The sequence below is a fragment of the Lissotriton vulgaris genome, chromosome 1_1 (assembly GCF_964263255.1).
Source record: "Lissotriton vulgaris chromosome 1_1, aLisVul1.2, whole genome shotgun sequence".
In the NCBI taxonomy this organism is placed as follows: domain Eukaryota; kingdom Metazoa; phylum Chordata; class Amphibia; order Caudata; family Salamandridae; genus Lissotriton; species Lissotriton vulgaris.
The window spans coordinates 951,771,147-951,790,081 of record NC_141685.1 but is presented as its reverse complement, the minus strand read 5'-3'; the positions used below and the strand labels follow the sequence as shown (position 1 = coordinate 951,790,081).

Below are 18,935 nucleotides of genomic sequence, written 5' to 3'. Positions count from 1 at the left end.
TAGAACAAGTCAATTGCATCTGTAGACTCCACTTACACAGCCAAATGTATCACCTTCTTTTTCTTTGCTGCACTTTCTCAGGGAGAGAGCCTTTCCTCAGCCAGTGTTTTGGAACTGGAGCGACAAATAGAGAAATTGACCAAGGTAAATGTTCAGTAGAGTGCTGGTATTGGTGTCTGAAAATGGGATGTTCAGCACAGGGGCCGGAATTTGGCAAATGGTGTTAGATTGAAGAGGACATAGGTGGTGGTGGGTGGTAGCAAAAGAAGATCATGAACCCTGTAATGATGGTATTTTTTGGCCACCATGAATATTTTGGCAGATGTAAGGGTCAAATAAATGACTTTGCAAGTGGTCCTACTTAGCAAGGTCAACTTGAATGAGCATGTTAGTTCATGTAATACAAGTACATATTAGCATGACTATTTACATATTGAAGCTGGGGGTGTTCCTGTGAAAGAATTGTCTGGGCTAATAGGTATGCCAGGCCTCTTTCGTAATTTCTTTTATCCTGAATGTTTTTGGTGATCAAACGAAAGTTTAAATCTTTTCTGACTTCTTCATGACCATTTCCTAGCATCATGAGCTGTGTGGTATTCACAAAGGGAAATAAATATTTAGCACTCATTTGCGGGCTGTTGAGGTGGTGTGTTTGACTTCCTATCCATTTACCACAAGTTTCTCCTTTTTGTAGAAGCAGTCCTTTTTTCGCAAGAAGCTGTACCACGCCTCACAAGCGCTTCGTACCGTGTCTCTGGGTCAGGATCGATACCGGCGTCGGTACTGGGTCTTGCCTTTCCTCGGTGGGATTTTCATTGAGGGGATGGATGGAACAGCAGGTATCTAAAACGAAATCTTTCTCTTTCCATTGCTGCACTTCCTTGTGTACATTGTCTTTTATCTATCAATGTGGTCAGCTGAGGTTATACTTTGGAGTTGCCTATTCAGGAGCTCAAGGACGCATTTTTATTCTGCGATATTTATTATTTTGCTCTGTTATTCAATTCCTTCTCCAACATTGGGTGTTTATATATTTACATGCTTGTATCATTCCCTATCGTCAGACTGGAAATCCCTGGTACATTAAGATAGCAGTATACAGTATAAAATATATAACAAACAGTATATAATATAAAATGGCCATAGGCCTAAAACAACATAGGGGCCGATTATGTCGTCGGTCGGAAAGCCTCCGAACACTAGTCGGAAGCTTTCTGACCGCAGTCAGAGGCTTTCTGACCGACACCGTCAGTTTGCGGTCCGAACGCCCGATTATGTCGTCGGAGGTCAGAACATAAACTGGCTGGTCATTCCGACTCGATTCTGACCGGCTCTTGGAATCTTCCAGCCGGTCGGAACTGCACCACAATCCCCTATGGAAGGCATTTCCTCCGTCGGGCTTGCAATGTCGGTTTCTCACAGTCTTTCCGTGCCGGCTTTTCCGATACTTAAAGGTTGTTGAAAAGCGACTTTGGGGGTCCCCAGCAACGCACCCTGTGGCCAACTGTTGATCGAGGGTGTACCTATGGTATCCCGCTCTAAAATCCTGCACTGTGCAGCAGGCACCCCATGGTGCCTGCCACAGGGTGTATGGTTTTACACGCCCTCCCCTCCATTTCTCGATAGCAGCCTGTATTACTGCTAGTTTACCGCTGTGATTCAAGCTCCCATAGAGAAAAGTGAGTATGCGACCGAACACTTAGGTTGCATTCTAATCAGCCGGTGAAACCGCCGACCTGAGGTCGGTCGGTCTCAAGTCAGAGGCGGTATTGGTCAGAGGCAACTCCGACCTATGGTGTATTTAGCCCCTGTAGGAAAGTAGGATCTGCTTTTATGGTTACCCCCACTTTTTTGCTTGATGTAATGCTGTTTTTCTAACTAGTCTGACTGGGATCCTGCTAATCGGGACCCCAGTCTCAGTGCTTTCTCCCCTATATTGGTATTGAAAGTTCTTAGGTACATCCAGTCGCTGCAGGCCTGACTCACGGGGGGATGTGCAAGGATGGGGGGTTAATTACAATTTTTATTTTATTTAAACTTACCTTCCTTCCGGTCCTGCGTTTTCGCGTCTCCTCTCTGCGCCTAAAGCCTTACAGGAAGCAGGCAGCCTCCCTCAAGTCAACCACAATGCTGCAGTGGCAGCATTGCGATTGGCTAGGACGCCAACCCCACAGGCATCTATGGGGAGGCCATGTTCTCTATGTAGGCGCATGCAGCCTACGTAGAGAAAATGCAGTGTGCGCGTGACTGGTTTGGTCGCCCCTCGGGCTGAATAAACAGTCAGCGCCCACAACAGTGGGCAAGCCATTCCTCCCCTGCCTGGAGCAGGAACAAGTCAAACCAGGCTTTTCCTACTTCTTTCTCGCAGTGCGAGAAGCAGAAACATAAAATGGTATTTAATTATGTTTCTGCTTCTCGCACTGTGAGAAAGTAGTGGGGTGACACTCCTCGGCCCACGTGGAGAAGCCGCCCCTGGGTACGTCCCAGATTGGACACTAGTGTACATTTTTCAGTCCCTGATATATGACACTAAGGTACCCAGGGCATAGGTACACCAGGGGTCCCCCATGAACTGAAGCATGCATTATGCCACCCTTGAGGGACCACTCAATTTTTAACTACAGGCTTGCCATGGCAGCCTGTGTACGCCAGTGCTAGCACCACTTACAAAAGATATAGGTTTCCCTATATATAAAGTCGCTGTATTTAAAACATATATATGTCACCCCAAGAGTAGGCCTTTCAATCCTGAAGGCAGGGTTCTAGGTTCTAAATGTGAGGGTGCCCCTGCATGAGCAGGACACCCCTACAACCTACGGAATCCATTCTCCCGGGTTGTGATACAGCCATAATACATTTAGAGGTGCACTGCTTCATTACACGATGACCATCTCAAAAGTGGCTGTAACAAATCTTATCCTATCATGTTTGGTATCCAACATGTTGAAATCATACCCCCACGCCATAAATGGTGTGGGAGGTATGATTGCATGCACTGTAAAACTCCTCCGGGAGGCCCTCAGTGCTCCTGGTACCAGTCTTCTAGACCCGGACAGCATAACATGACTGCTGCAGACGAGAGGCATGATTCTGCTCTCCTGCTGCTGAGCCAAGCTCGAGCAGGGGAAGACACAACAATAGGTATCCTGTCACAGGGAGGTGTGACTACCTCCCAGACAGGGTTTAGTGTATTCGGGCCGGATGGGAGCGATTGCTAGCGCCACTCAGTCTGCTTGAAGGACACACTTGGTGCCCTCCTTGAATAGTCCACTTCAAACCAGCTCAAGGAGCCATTGGCTCCCGCTCTGGTGCGAAACTGAACAAAGGACATGGAAGTATCCTCCCCACAGTCCGACCTCTCCCCTGGGAGGGAACCCTGAATCGTCCCAACCCTTTCCTTAGGGCACTTAAGGACTTGTTTGAGGGTGTGTCCCTAGATTTGTCGTGGGACAAGATTGATTTCAGACACCACCGTCTGGGGCACTCTGGACTTCGCTCTCTGAGCATCAAGGCTGCAACTAGGAAGACTCCTGCTGCTCCTGATCTTGATGTCCTGCTCGTCTGCTGCAACGTCCGTGCCTGTGCACCATACAGGAGCCTTCCAAGGCCTGTGGGCATCCAAGACACCTGAAGGAGTCACCTCCTGCATCTGCAGACACAGCAACTAAGCTAACCGATATGCTGATCCTGGGCTCCCATGGACTCCGAAAGGCTCAGCAACACAATGTGTGGTTCTTCACATCCCTCGAGGCCTGCTCACCGAGTTTAAGGCCAGTATCCATCGTCGAAGCTGCAGGAATCAAACCCCCGTGCACCACATCCACTTGCATTTTCAAATGCTTGTTGGCTGCCTTCCACCAAGATTTTCAGGCTCCAAGCAGCCCCAGTGACCAAGATTTTCGTCCTCACTGCATCTCTTGCACCATGGGCCTGCATCTTTGGTAAGCTGCTCAAGGTCCTCTTGCTACTCCAGTGCCCCCTACCTGTGGGTCCTCTTGAGGGTCGTCTTTGAATTCTTTGAGCTCCCCTGATTGCTCGGGTCTGCCCTGACTCCCCTGCTTGTGGTGATGCCCGACGGACACCAACCCCATAACTGTCGATATCCGACGTGGAACAGCTCGCGAACAGCACCTGGTCGTCACAGCTACAGCTCCAAGGTCACCGTCTGCTCTCCTGCAGCCCTCGACATCGGTGGGCATTCATCTTCTGTGCCTCCTGGTCACTCCTCAGTGATATAGACTCTGTCCCCTCTGCTTGCAGGTACTTCTCAACTTGAATCCACCTTTGGGTTCCACTGGACACTTTCACCTTCCCCCGCAGTGGCATTTTCCTGTGGTCCTCCTTTGGGTTTGACTGCGGTTTTCGATGCTATTTCACACCTACGCACCCTGCTCCCCAGGTGTAGGTATCCTGGTTCCTAGGGTATCCACAGGTGGGGTGGCTCTGGGTTTCTTCAGGGTCCACCTGGAAGGCTCCTCCTTCTTTAAAATTGCAACCGCGTCTTACCCATTGACGTTCATTAGTCCAGCGGTTGTGTTTCCACGTTGCACACAGCCTCTGTGCGGCTCGTGGTTACTTACCTTGGATGATTCCTTGGTTCCCCAGCACTTCTGCGTCTTCCGGGTATAGTCTTGACCCTAGTCGTGGTTCACATACAACTATTTTAGTATATGGTGTGGTCTCCCCCTAGTGAACCCTGTGTATTATGAGCAACTTAACTGATTCTACTGAAAAGTATTGTGTGCATTGTGTATATCTCCGGCTAGGAGATATCTGTATGTGTTAGTGTGTGGCTTATAATAAACACATATTTATAAATATACAGTGTTCTTTTTTACACTTAATCTATCCCTATAAGAGTATGTTCTGCTAAAATAAGCTGTTTTACACTCCCTTTGGACTAAGCCTGAAGGCTGCTCTCCACAGCTACCACTTAGAGAGTTTTCTATGGTTGTCTAAGACCACTAAAATCACCATAAGGGTGGTCTGGATTTGGGTTCTGGGCCATATCTGGCCTCAAAGTCAAATGGAGAAAAAACAACTTATACTCCATGACAGCCAACGCCCTCCCCCGCCGCCGGACCTTTGCCACCTGAAATGGGAGCCCAGCTGCCTGCAATACTTGGAGTTGAAATATATCATGAACCGGCAGAGCTACTAGAGGAAAACCTGGGTAGAGGATTCAGGTCAGTGAAGACTGCAATGGAATTCTGGGGTACACTGCAGTTGTCAGTGGCAGGACGGGTGGCAGTCCTGAAGATGGTGGCGCTCCCCGCCTCCCGTACTACTTCGTGGCTCTGCCAGGGTGAATCCCAAGAGTAATGTTCAAAGATCTTAGCTCGCTGGTCATGTCATTTATTTGGGGAGGGGGCGCAGACGAGTAACGTTGACCTCCTTGCAACGTCCGACAGCGGCGGGAGGGCTAGCGGTCCCAGGTGTTGAGGGTTATTCTATTGCTTCCCCACTGTACTGGCTGATTCAATGGCTGGCAGCAGGCTGAGACCCAGAACGGGAACAGTACCCAACTGCGCTGGATGCCACAACTTTAGCTCAGATCCTCCTAAGGGTCCGAAGGAGCGCATCCGATGACACCATTGAAACCAGGGTAGTAGTGCGATATGGGGCTAGATACTTGAGACGGGTGGGGGTCAGGATCCCCTACTCTGCAGACATACCGATCACAATGCTGCAATGGTTTCCAAAGGGGGGTTAATTAGGTGGGGGTTAGAGGACTGGGAAGAGGCAGGACTGAATTCGATGGGTGACTTATACCAAGACTCCATGCTACACCCATTTGAAGAACTACAGGCGGCAGATGATTTACCGGGAGGTCACTTCTTTAGACACGGGCCCTCACCAGAAGGATTAGGCAACACTGGGGGAGAGGGGTGCGGAACGGCGGGCACAGGTGGGATGTAGCTATGTAGTACTGTCAGTGGGAAGAATCAAGACAGTTTCCTACTTGTACAAGGCAATAATGCATAAACAACAGGGATATACCCAAGTGACCCTCTAATACCTGGGTATGGGACGTACTATTATACAAAGAAAATTGGTATCAAAGGAAAAAATACAGGATACTTTAAATGAGTAGAGTACATTTAATTACACTCTCAGCAATGACCAATGTTCATAATGAATATATCAAAATCTTTTTTAAAGATAAATCCTAATCTTGACTCAGTTATTGTTACTGTGGTTTAGACTTAAACATGCTTCTGCCCCAGAATCCACAGCTCCACCAGACAGAGAGAGCAAAAGAAAGAACTCTATAGGTACAAAGATATTTGCTACAACCTCTACCCAATTGAAGAATGCCAGTTCTGTAGCTCTTCTGGGAGATATCACAGAGAGAGTAGGGATGGCAGGAAATCTTTTGTGCCTGATTTTTCAGCTCGAAGGCAACAAAATTGTTTGAAAATGATTAAAGAAGGCTCATTCATTGCGAATCAACCTGTTAGTGCCAAAGTTAATTAAGTTGAAATCTCTGCTGCTTCATTCTGCCATGGAATTACCCAGAGAAGATCATCTTGGCTTCATTTATACTCCCTAAAACCTAATGCCTTCTCAAAAATTGCAAACTTGCCCTTTTTAGGGTCATCACTATTTGGACAACACACTTAGGAAGAAATGCTCAGGATGAAGAACTAGGCTGAAACACTTAAAGCTGTGGGTCTTGAAGAGGAGACATTTTTGTACAAGCAACAATACAAACCCAGAGACATGAGATAATATTACCTTAGGGTTCAATGTTCTTAGATGGCCATACTGGTCTTCGCACCTACAGAAAAAGTCACACAGACCATACCAAAGGAGAGATTAAAAAAGAAGATCCACGCCAACAAAATCTTCTCCGTCCAAGGGGATAAATTCCGCCTGCAATAAATAAGGAACATTGGATACCCCATTCACAGGTTCCCACTCCTATGTTGGGGGGAGGGGGGTTCCACTGGAAGAGTGGAAAAACATAACCACTGACATGTGGTTGTTAAACATCATGCATAACGGATATTCAATCCACTTTCAAACACAGTCCTCTGCCTGTCTGGCCAAGGCCTTTTTCAGCGGCTTGTCTAACCAATTTACAACATGAAACATATTCACTACTGCAAAAACGGGCAATAGTGAAGTTTCCTTTATGCCAGATCACAAACTTATATATTCAAGCCATTCCAAACCATTTCGACCAATTCTGGTCCTCGTATTCTTCAACAAATTTATCAAAAAAGAAACATTCAGGGTGCTGGCCCTTCATCAAATATATCCACACATAAGAAAAGGTGACTGGTTATGTGCTGTAGATTTGCAGGATGGTATCTTCACATTCAAGTTTCTCATTCTCACAAAAAATATCTACATTTTCTGGGTGGGAACAAACACTATCAATATGCTGTTCTTCCATTTGTTCTAAAGTCAGCTCCTCGAACCTTCTCAAAGGTTACAAATAAACTTCGATAAATCAATTTCTGCACCAGTGTTGTGTCTCACCTTTCTACGTGCAAAAATAGATGCCCAAAAGGGAAAAGTGTATCCTTCGGAGGAGAGAGTGTAGAAAATAGAAACCTTCTCAGGGGTCTCACTGATACTTGGTCCTTTTAAACCAACAAAAAAAGAAATTGGCACAGAAGCTGTAATATAAAAGTAACATCTTTAATAACTCAAATGAGGGAGACTACGTCACACAAAACCCTTAGCAACTTTATGAGGCAGTCTGCAGAATGGTCTTACTTCACGTGTTATATACTCTTTATCCAGCCGAAGGCATGTAAGGGAGTTGTATCAATAATCTTTTATTGCATTCCTAAACAAATAGTCAATCTGGAGAATCAGCAGGTGAGTAGCCTTTGGGGGTTTTCGCAGGATATGGGCAAAACATTATAATGACATAGTACACAGAGGTCACTCTGATTAATTGGTACAGGAGGGCATGGCATGATTGCATGTAAAACAAAGGTTAATCTGATAAGCACAGGTAACGGTGAGGACCCTGCAGTAGGCGAAAACGCATGTTTATACAATTGAGTCCATAAATATTCGTCATTTGGACTACTGCAGGGCAAAGGTGAGAGGTATGATTACACAGCAAGCAGAGATAAGTCTGATAAGCCTGTTGAAGGACGCCTGCGTAGTGTGCAGGGTGAGGACGATAAACATCTAGGAAACTCCATGTCCGACTGGTTGAGCATGGGCTGGTCTGTTTGTGGCTGGCCAAAGCATGAACCGTGCTGGAATGTAATAGGTCAAAAGTGGAGCTCCAGAGTGTTTGTGATATAGAGAGAAAGTCAGTCAGAAGGGCACAGCACAGAATGGTAAAGTGAATACCAAAATGGTGGAGTGAATTGCAAGATAGCAGACCCACTTTTCCACAAGAGTATTATCAATGCAGATGAAATATGCACACATAATCCAACAAGTCAAACCAACTGTTGATATTATCGCTTCCCTCCTAAGGTCCATGTCCTCCTGCATATTCACTGTCCCAAATGCAAGACTCTTCATGAGACTTGTTCACTATTGTCTAGAGGACCGATGGTCACAAAAACAGGACATTGGGAAGATCGAGTATATCTGACCTGGTGTTCCGAACCTAACAATCTGCTAGTAGGAGTTCCTTTCCTGAAAGTAGCACCTTCACAAAGAATGGGGCACACATAAACCACTTCACAATTTTGGGATGTTGGCCTCAAAAAGAAAAGCCTACATACACTTTTTAGAACTAAAAGCAGTGCATCTAGTGCTCAAGGCTTTCCTGCCATCTTTCACCTCCAAAGATCTGATGATTCAAACCGATAATACCACAACTATGTATTATTTCAACAAAAAAGGTAGAATAAAATTCAGACAACTATCACTTCAGTCTCAAGCAGTGTGGCACTGGGCACTAGCAAGAGGGTTGTCACAGCTTTCCACATACCAGGAATTAAAAATGTCAAAGCCGATTTTCTCAGTTTTTTTCACAAAGAAAATCATCAATGCGTTCTCAACGATAAGGTAATACAGGACATCTTCACAGACTTGGGTATGCCAACATCAGATTTATGGGCCACAGCACAAAGCAAAAAAATACCAAGACATGGTGCCAGAACCACACTCGCTGGGCAATGCTTTTTTGATCAACTGGTCTACTCCATTTGTGTAAGATTTTCAACTGACACCACTAATACCGCTAAGGTTTGATTCTAATTTAGCCGGACCGGCCGAGACAGTGATGTTACTCAAATCTCTCCACTTATTCATGACACACCACAGACATCGTTCACTCAGACCAGACTTCCTATCTAGACCTCAGGTCCGGATCTTACATCCAAATCTCCAATCCTTGAATTTGGCAGCATGGCTCCTGAGATCACACAATATGGCTACTTACCTGTGGAATGAATGAATATCCTTAAGAATCAAAACGACCATCAACACGATCATGCAATAGTTGCAAGTGGAAACGGTTCTGTATCTGGTGTCAAAACAATGGACATAACCCATCAATATACATAAAATTTAATATTACCATATTTACTTCATTTGGCCAAATCTGGACTACAATTTTCATCAATCATAGTCCGCTTAGCTGCTATTACTGCGTACAGAAAAACTGCAATACAGCCATCCTGCTTCAAGATTCCCCTGATTAAAGATTTTTTCGAAGGACTTAAAGTTTGTCCTCCTGTTAAAAGACCAGCACTCTGAAGCAGAAGCACTTTATTACTTCAAATTGGATTGGACAGACAATGTATTCTCTTCGATACCTCCTTTTAACCTAAGAGTTAACCACTTTTAAATGTAATTGTACAAAGATAAGGCTGTACACAATTTTAACCATAACGTTTAATGTTTTGTCTTTTTATATTGTGAGTTTTAATTAACTGTACCATAAATTAAATATTCCAGTTAAAAGACCATCACCTCCATAGGCGTTAAACCCTAGTGCTTTCAAAATTGATGGGTCCACCATTCTAGCCCATTCACAAATCAACCTTTCAGCACCTGTCATGGAAAACTGCTTTTTTAATAGCTATTACCTCCACACATAGTTAGTGAACTACAAGCATTTTCATCTTTAGTACCATTTACAGATTTAATAATATAGTATTACGTACACAGAGACAACGTCATCCCCCTGTCGCCCTTCCAGTAACACTCCCCCTCACACCTGCGGAACAAGTCAGCCATTGGACGCCAACCACACCCTACTCCCCACCCCCCTGCTCTTACCTGCACCAGGCAGCAAACTTAGGCCTCAGGTGGCAGTAGGTCCAGCTACACCACTGAGCTACTTATGTTAAATGAAAATTCTGCCAAGCTACTAATATTATTAGACATGTACTAGTTACTGCATCAAACAAGATTCCATTATGGCAACTACATGCAGGATTACCAGAAGCGATCACCTCAGTGTATCAGGCACGGTTGCCATCAGTAACCTAAACATTTTTTGTTAATGTGGAAATTCACCACAAAGTAATACATACCAGCCTCATCTGCAGTGCCTCTAGCACCAAGTTAATATTATTAGGAGTACTCTCCTCAGTTTGATTTTTATCATTCAAATATCATCTTAAAATATATTTTGGAAACATTATAATTTTTCTCCCAAAATCTGCTTATGAATTCTGAAAATGCACACGTTTTTGTCTCAAATACACATTTTGAATTTTGGGATAGATATATTATTGCAACCAAGCAAAAGCTCGAACGTTAGTTCACTGGGCTGCACACAGGAGAGCTACTCACAGGTAACTGGAGAGATCCAAGTAGCTCAGGAGCTCCTCATTGGAGAAGCCTACTCTAGATATTAAGGGGCATATGCATCAACATTGAGATTTGGGATTCCCAAATTGCGATTTTTATCGAATCTCAATTTGCGTGTCGCAAATCGAAATGAATCAAAAAATGTGCTACATTTTTGAGATTCTGTATAATTCGCAATCGCTATTTGAGGTTTGGAAATACTGACTCGCAATTTTAGTGATTAAGCTAGTAGCGAATCGCAAATGGCGATTCCCAGAATCCGAGGCAGCATGATGATGTCAGAATTAGGAAGTGACCATGCCCATGCTGTTACCTGTGTGCTGAGAGTGAGGAGGAGGAAGCAGACTGTTGGAGAGCAGCATTTTGGAAACCTTTGGGACTTTCCAACCAGTGCAGTTACCAGCATGGCTTTGGAAACACCACAGAAGGAGCTCAAAGGGAAGATTAAATTTAGTGAAAAGGAGTTGGAAATACTGATTGAAGAAGTTGTGAGGAGCCGTGAAAAACAGTTTGGGAAACTGTCACTGCAAGTCCCAGAGTCTGAAAACATAAATTGTGGCTGGAAATTCAAAGAAAAATCAGCACAGTGGGTGTTACTCAGCTCAGCTTATCTGATTTGCGCAAAACGTGGTATGAGCTGCAGAGCCGGGCCAAAGAAAGGGTTGCTGAAAGGTTTGCTGCAGCAAATAAAACTGGAGGTGGGCCATCCACACAGATATCACCCACAGCAGGGCACAAGTCCTAAAACAAGAAGTGGGGGACTAACCTAGTTGATCAGTATGCAAGTGGCATCACGGCGCGTGACATAACTGCACGTGACATTGCGGTGCGTGAGGCGCGTGACTTCACAGGAGGTAGCATCACAAGAAGTGACTTCAGATCTTAAACCCTATCATATGTGTTTAGCAGGTTTTCATGAGTACAATCTGATAGACATCTAGCCGCAGATTCCTTAACTTACAATAATCCCCACGCATGAGACTGACAGAATCCCGATTTTTATTTTTTTATTTTGCAGCTGCAGCAACTCTGCGCGCCGGGGAACGGCGCCACATGACCCTGCCCTGACGTCGTCCACAGACTTGATGTCAGCGAGGTCATATAAGTCCCTCCCAGCGCGCTGACGTCAGTTTCCTTCTTTTCCGCGTGCAACCTCGATCCGAAGTAAGCAGTTCCTTTGGCCTGTTTTCAGGCCTCCATTTGACGCTTTCGCATCTGGAACAGTGTGCGATGCCTTAGGGCTTCAAAGCGCGTGCCTCCTGTTCGCAGCAAATGTCCGTGATGGACCCACACCATATCTGTGTGTGGTGTCTGGGCGAACACCACGACTCAGCAGATTGCGACGCCTGCCAACAACTCAAGTCGAAGTCCCGGAGGGAGTGCCAGATGGAGCTACTTTCGACTCGTCTGTCCCCGTCGGATTTGTCACCTTCCCCGGCCTCCTCTTCGGCAGCAGGTCCCTGTGGCAGTGGGTTCCGTTTGCGGCGTCGGTCACTGTCTGGTTCCCGTGTGCGTCGCTCGCCCATTCCTTTTAAGTCCTGGCGCCTGTCGCCGAAGTCATCGACCTTCCTTTCCTCCTGTTGTTGTGGGCACTTGTTCCCGGATTTCTCCAGACGTTCGCCCCCGAGAGTCTTCCCTCCCCTATCCACCATTTCCTTGCGCGGGGGCGACTCGAACCCAGAGAGCGGCTTATGCCATCCCTTGGGTCCCCTCCTCTCCCTGGAGTGTCCGCGGACCCTCCGCTGCGTGCAGGGTCTCCGGTGGATTTGCCCCCGGCCCGACTGAGCCCCTTCCCTCTAGGGATCATGGAGGTATGGCATCAGAGCGCGGCCCGGCTGAGTCCCCCTCTTCGGCCCAAAGCATCCCTACCGCACCACATAGCCCAGTAGTGCCACCTGTGGCATCGCAGGTGGTTGCAGGTACTCACAGCTCATCTACGAGTCCACCTCAGCATTCCGGATAGGCGGCTGCCTTTTCTGAGGCAGAGCAGGCGCCGTAGACTTGCATCCCCGGCTCCGTTCCTTACTTCGGAGTCTGAGCCTGTTGTGCTTGAGGCTGAGTTGGCGCTGGTCCGGCGCTGTAGACTTGCCTCCCCGGCTCCGGCACCTTTCCTTTCTTCTGAACCGGAGCCTGTTGTGGTTGAGGTTGAGTCGGCGCCGGACTGTGAGAAAGTGCCCTCATTCTTGCATGGTATGCCCCCTTCTTTTGCTGAATTGCTGATGTGCTTTGACTGAGTGTGCCCTGGGCTCCTGCCAATCAGGTACCCAGGGCCTGTGTTCCTTCCCTAAACCTGCATTGAAGCCTAAACCCAATTGGCAACTCTGGCCACATGTCAGCCCCTGGTAAATGGTACCATAAGTACCCAGGGCACTGTGACCAGAAAAGGCCCCTAAGGGCTGCAGCACTTATTGTGCCACCCTTAGAGGCTCTGTGCTCTGACACACACACACTGCCTTTGAAGGCTGCGTGTCTTGGTGCTGAACAAAACAGAGTCGATATGGCACACATCCCTGTGTGCCATGCCCACAAAACACTGCCCTGGCATACATCAGTCACCCCTCCTGCTGGGGGCCCTATGCCAGTGGTGAGGGTACAGGTGCATGAGCCCTGTACCCCTACAGTACCCAGGTCCATTCGTGGGCACTGTAAGTGCAGTGCTGCCATTAAGAGTATATGGTGCTGGGAGTTTGTCATTACGAACTCTACAGTAAAATAATGGCTACACTGAAGACTGAGAAGTTTGGTATCAAACTTCTCAGCACATTAAACCCACACTGATGCCAGTGTGGGATTTAATGTAAAATGCTCGACAGAGGGCATCTTAGAGATGCCCCCTGAAACTCGACTAACTTCCAGAGACCTGACTGAGTGGCTGCGTAGGCTGCCACCACCAGAGACGTTTCTGGACCCCTGGGTCAAGAGCATGCTGCTCTCGGATGCCTGAAACAATGCACATCCTGGGACGAGGTGCCAAGCCTACTCCCCCAGTATGGGCAGGGTTCACGAAGGAGAAGCTTCAAAGGCATATACCGCCTTTGTGAGCATCTCCAGACCACTTGCTGTACTCCGCAACTGGTCCCCACTGGTTCTACCCCCCACTTTGGGAGGGACACCTGGCGGGAAAAACAAAGTGAGTAAGAGAGGTGTGCCCACCTCTGCCAACTCCACCCCTAAGGTGGGGGAGGTGAGATGAAGCACAACCTCGAGTCCCCGCCATCTTGAGGATGGAGGGACCCAGCCAACCAGGGACAGGCTCCTGCCCCCCTCGCACTGGAGAGTGGGAGAATAGGGGTGTACCCACCCCAGGGAAGGGACCCATTGGTCCCTGACCTATACCTACCTATAACGCCCCTAAATTTAGGGGCACCCTGAACCTTCCTTCCTCGGATCCAGCAACCACAAGAAAAGAAGGACAATGAGAATCCGTGCAGAGCTAACGAGGATGACGCCCACTGACTTGGCCCCAGCCCTACAGGCCTGTCTCCCCTCGAACCTGCTCCTGCCAAACCCCCGGCCTGTCCAGCGGCCAGCAACCTCAAAAACCCCGGAGGACCTGCCTGCATTCACTTTCCAAGCTGTTTCTCCATGAACACCGGATGTGCTTAAACTGCAGCTTCTGGTGCCAGCCAGAAACCGCAAATCCAGCACACTCTGCACCTGCTGAGCCCGGCCTGTGTCTGAGTGAACAACCACCTCAAGGAGGTCCCCCCCCGGCGAGCCTGACCCGAGATCCGGCGACCCCCTGACCTGCCTCAAGCCTCCAGAGGACGCCAGCAGCCTCAATCCAGAGGACCTGCCCCTACCTCGACCGGACGTCCAAAGGCTCCTCTGCACCTGACGCCCCACGGACTTGTGTGCTCAACCCAGCAGTGCCCAACAATCCCTCTACATCCCAACTTACCCTTCGAAGTGGTGGTCACTCCTGGAATATCCTCGTCCCCGAGCCTGCAGTCTTTCTGTGTCCCGGAGAATCCCTATTGAAATCAACAGGGCACCCAACCTCAAAACAGCACCCTGCAGCCGGCTGCCCGAACGCCTCTGAGAGGCCCCCTTTCGTGCTAACTTGGTCCCCAACTTGCCCTGAGCTTAACCCTAGGAGCTTTGCTCCCACAACCCTGCGGCCTGCTTGCCAGCCGCCACCAACCGGAGCCCCCCCCTATCCTCCGTAGGATACCATTGGGTCTCAACAGTCTGCACCCGGCCGCCCGAGTGCTGCTGAGGCTGCAACAACAGTGCATCACTGACCCTGGGAGACCCCTGAGTTTAACCCCAGAAACCTAACTCAAAAGACTGATTACTTACCTTGAAACCGATAACTCATTTTTCCTCATAGGATAACAGTGACACTTTTTCTCCCAAAAAGTTTCGAAGTGTCAACTTTTGAAAACAACAAATATTCCTTAAAAATCAGTCTAATAACCAAAACCCTTTTTCTCAACTGTTTTCAGGAAATGTCCCATTGCTGAATCCAAGATCCAGCACTGAGTAGAAACAAGTATTGATAACCTAACTTACCTGCTAGGTGAACTTTCTCCCATAGGATAACATTGGTGATCCTATGTGAAAAAGTTTACTAAGTGTCAACTTTTGAAATGCAATAATATTCTTTAAAAATCGTACCTGTAACCAAAATTCATTTACTCACCTGTTTTCTGGAAATGTCCCAGGGTTGATTCTAGGATCCAGTCCTGTGTTAGCAAAAGTAATCTGAAAAGTAATTAACTGCATTTTACTTAAAAAGCCCATTCAATTGAATGTACTATACCTGCAATGTGTTGCAAACTGCTTTCTTAAAACTGAAACCAAAACCAGTACAAGTTACACGGCTATTTTGAACTGTGTTCATGCAAGTAATTTACTTCTGAAAAGTATATTTTATGCTTACCTGTACCATGCTTCTTTGGTTCTAGAAATAAAACAGTATATTTTTTATACAAAACAATTGGCCTAGAGTTCAGTTCTTGAGTGTGTGAGACCATTTGCTGACTGTGTACATCAAATGCTTTACACTGTCCTCTGATACTTCCTTACTGCTCGACCAAGCTATCACTTTAGAGAGTAAGGGTTTAGCTAACTTTAACCTCTGGAAACACTTGGACTCTATACACGGCGGCGGACGAGGCAGAGTCAGCGCCAGAGGAGGATGCCCTGGTGCCCCCTCAACGCCGGATCATTGACTCCTCTATGGGAGGAGTTTGTGTCACCCCGACATCCGTCAACTCCGGATCCGTCCTTGCCTCTCCCCCCCCTTGGAATTTGTGGCTCCGGTGGACTCTCCGCCTCCTCAAGAGCCCCGTCAGGACTCATTTGTCCATGGGCTTCTTCATTTGGACATTGGTCTAATCCTCTGTTCAGTGGACAACCCTCTTAGAGTGGGAGGCTCAGCTTACAGCCCCCACGGATGAGTTACTGTCACCTCCTCGGAGGGCTAGCAAGGCTGTGCGGCATGGATACCTCAGATTCCTTAGGCCGAGCTATGACCGGTTCGGTTGCTCTACGCCGCCATGCTTGGTTGCGGGATAGCTTCTTCCTGGAGAATATTCGGGAGCGCCTTGTTGACCTGTCTTTTGATGGGTTCCTTTCGCAACCCCCCCCCCTCAATAGGCCTGTACTTGGCAGGTCTCAGTTCGTCCTATCCTGGGGTGGTTACCCTTTTAATTTAGTGTCCACAAGTTGGACTGTACGTTTTTGGGCTGACAGTAAGCCTACTGTGGCGGTGTTCCGCAGGTTGTTTGTGTCTTGTCCTCTAACTGTGATTTACCCTAAGAGGTGTTCTCCTGTTTTTTCTTGGGGCGTGATAAACCCCAGGTGGGGTACGTGTATGCTATTGTGTAGCTCTGCTCTGCGTCAGGTGGGAGTGGAGGTCCCTTTGGCTCTCCCCATCTACTGGCGCCATTATCTTACAGTTTAGGGCAGTTTTCAGTGTTGTTCCTTCTGCCACTGCCTACTACACGCCACAGGTCTCACCCTGCTCGCGCCTTGCTTGGGTGCCTCATACTCCCCTGATGGAGGTTTTTCCTTGGACTCTTTCAGTATGTTTCCATAGACTTCTTCCAAGGCTGCCTCCTGCCACTGGTGCATTAGGCGGCGTCCTGCTATAGCTCCGCAGCTGCGTTGGTCTCATGGCTCGCCATATATATATATAGTGGTGATGAGGATTGAACTTGAATAAAACTTACCACATCCACAGAAATCGGGTTTGCCTCGTCTTTCTTGCTGCTGCATACTGTGGCCACGGACGTTCTATGCCGAAAATATATATATCTATATCTATATCTGAGTCACCTGACCGAAACGCGTAGGGCATGGCAGCAACTGTTAAATAAATCTGCCTTTCACTAAAACCAAGTCGCGTGAGTGCCTTCTTTCCAGTCTCTCCTTGCGAGAAAATCGTTTTCATTTTTGTGTCGGTGTGTATATGTATATATATATATATATATATATATATATATATATATATATATATATATATATATACACACACACACACACACATATACATGGCACAAGTAACAACAATTTTACAGCAGGTGTCTGGCCTATACTACAATGCGCCGCCTGTTTTATGTAGGCAGTGCTTTTCAGTAGGCCAGAGGTCCTCTCAATCACATTGCCTGTTGTCCTGTGTGCTGGATTGAACCACAGTTCATATGGTGTCATTGGATTCAGGTATGGTGTCAAGATTAATGAGCTCACAGCATATGCGCTGTCCCCAATGGAGTAACAGGCAATAGATTAGTCCCTGCTATGTCTCACACGGACAGATAATCTGCATAAGAGAGTGACTTGTTTACCAAGCAGGTATCCTTCACCAAATTCACCCCCAAGAAGACGTGTATGTATTCCGCTGTGTCTGAGATGTAGGGATCGTGTGTACTACCTGGGTATCTTGCCACTATGTCTGTGATGATGTTCTTTGCATTGCATATGACTTGTATATTCAGTGAATGATATGACTTCCTATTCCTGAAAATGCACTCATTCACTGAGGGGGGGCATATAGCTACATGTGTCCCATCTATGCAACCAGTTACATGGTGGATGTTGGCTACCTGGTAAACGTCCTTTTGAGTTTCAAGCAATTCATGTGCTGTAGTTGGAAATGTTATGTGGTGGTGCATCCTCAGCAACATGGCGTCTAGGAACTTGTTAAAGAAACACGATAGTGAACTTTGGAAAACACCTTCTGCTGCAGCTATTACACCCTGGAAGCTACCTAAGGCTAGGAGGTGCAGTGAACATAGGACCTGCACATGGGTCGGGATTGCATATGTTTTGCGAGTCTGATGCTGCAGTAGTGGATCCAATTCAGCTATCAGATCTTATATCATGGAAGAATTAAACCTATAAATCTCTTCCTCTGTCTGCGGTCCTGTATCCTCCTTCTTCTCTGTGCTGCTGCTTGTATCCTCATCCTCCTCGCCAGGACGTACAACGCAGCCATTATGAAACATTCTGGGCCTGTTTAAATAGTTTTCAGTTGGTTACCACCTGATGTCAATTGGTTTTATTTTGCATGTGCAAAATTGCGAATTTTTGATTAATCGCAATTTGTGAGTTTTGATGCATTGAATTGCGAATCCATGTTTGCGAATTCGCAAATATGGAATCACAATTTTGGCTTCGCAAAAATGAGAATTGCGAATTTAAGATAAATATTGCGATTTTCAATAATGCATCGCATTCTGCTATTATGCGATCGGAAACAGCTGTCTTTTGCGATTCACATGGTTTGCGATCGCAAATTAACTTGATGCATGTGCCTCTAAGAGTGCTTCGGTTTTATTTAGACAAGTCAAAAGATATAAAAAAATCTCACCAACTCTTTGTGATTTATGGCTTGTTATGGCAAGGTTCAGCTGCTTCGAAACAAAGCATCGCGAGAGAATATTTTCATGAATCTCTTTGGGACTTGATTGCCAATAAACCTTTATCAGGCAAGCCTAAGACTCACTCTACAAAAGATAAAGCAGCAACCACGGCGTGGATCAAGCATGTTCCGATTCAAGATACCTGATAGACTGCCACTTGGAGGTCAATATACACCTTTGCAAGATGTTTTCTAGACACAGAAACTCAAGGTGAACCAAGGTCCAGTGGAGAAATTGAGAAATATGTTGAAATGATTACAAGATGTTTGAATTTCTAGATACGAACCATGCATTTAGATCCTCGCCTACATTGCAGAA

At 46.9% G+C, this 18,935-nt stretch overlaps 1 protein-coding gene across 8 annotated transcripts in view; it reads left to right on the top strand.

The window, feature by feature from the left end:
* BAZ2A (bromodomain adjacent to zinc finger domain 2A) overlaps positions 1–18,935 on the top strand; it is a 1,275,716-nt gene that overhangs the window by 759,999 nt on the left and 496,782 nt on the right. For all 8 annotated transcript variants that reach the window (XM_086959424.1, XM_086959462.1, XM_086959400.1 and 5 more), the window contains 2 exons: positions 82–144; positions 695–839. In XM_086959424.1, coding sequence (XP_086815550.1) covers positions 82–144; positions 695–839 — 208 coding nt within the window. The remainder of the gene's footprint in view (positions 1–81; positions 145–694; positions 840–18,935) is intronic.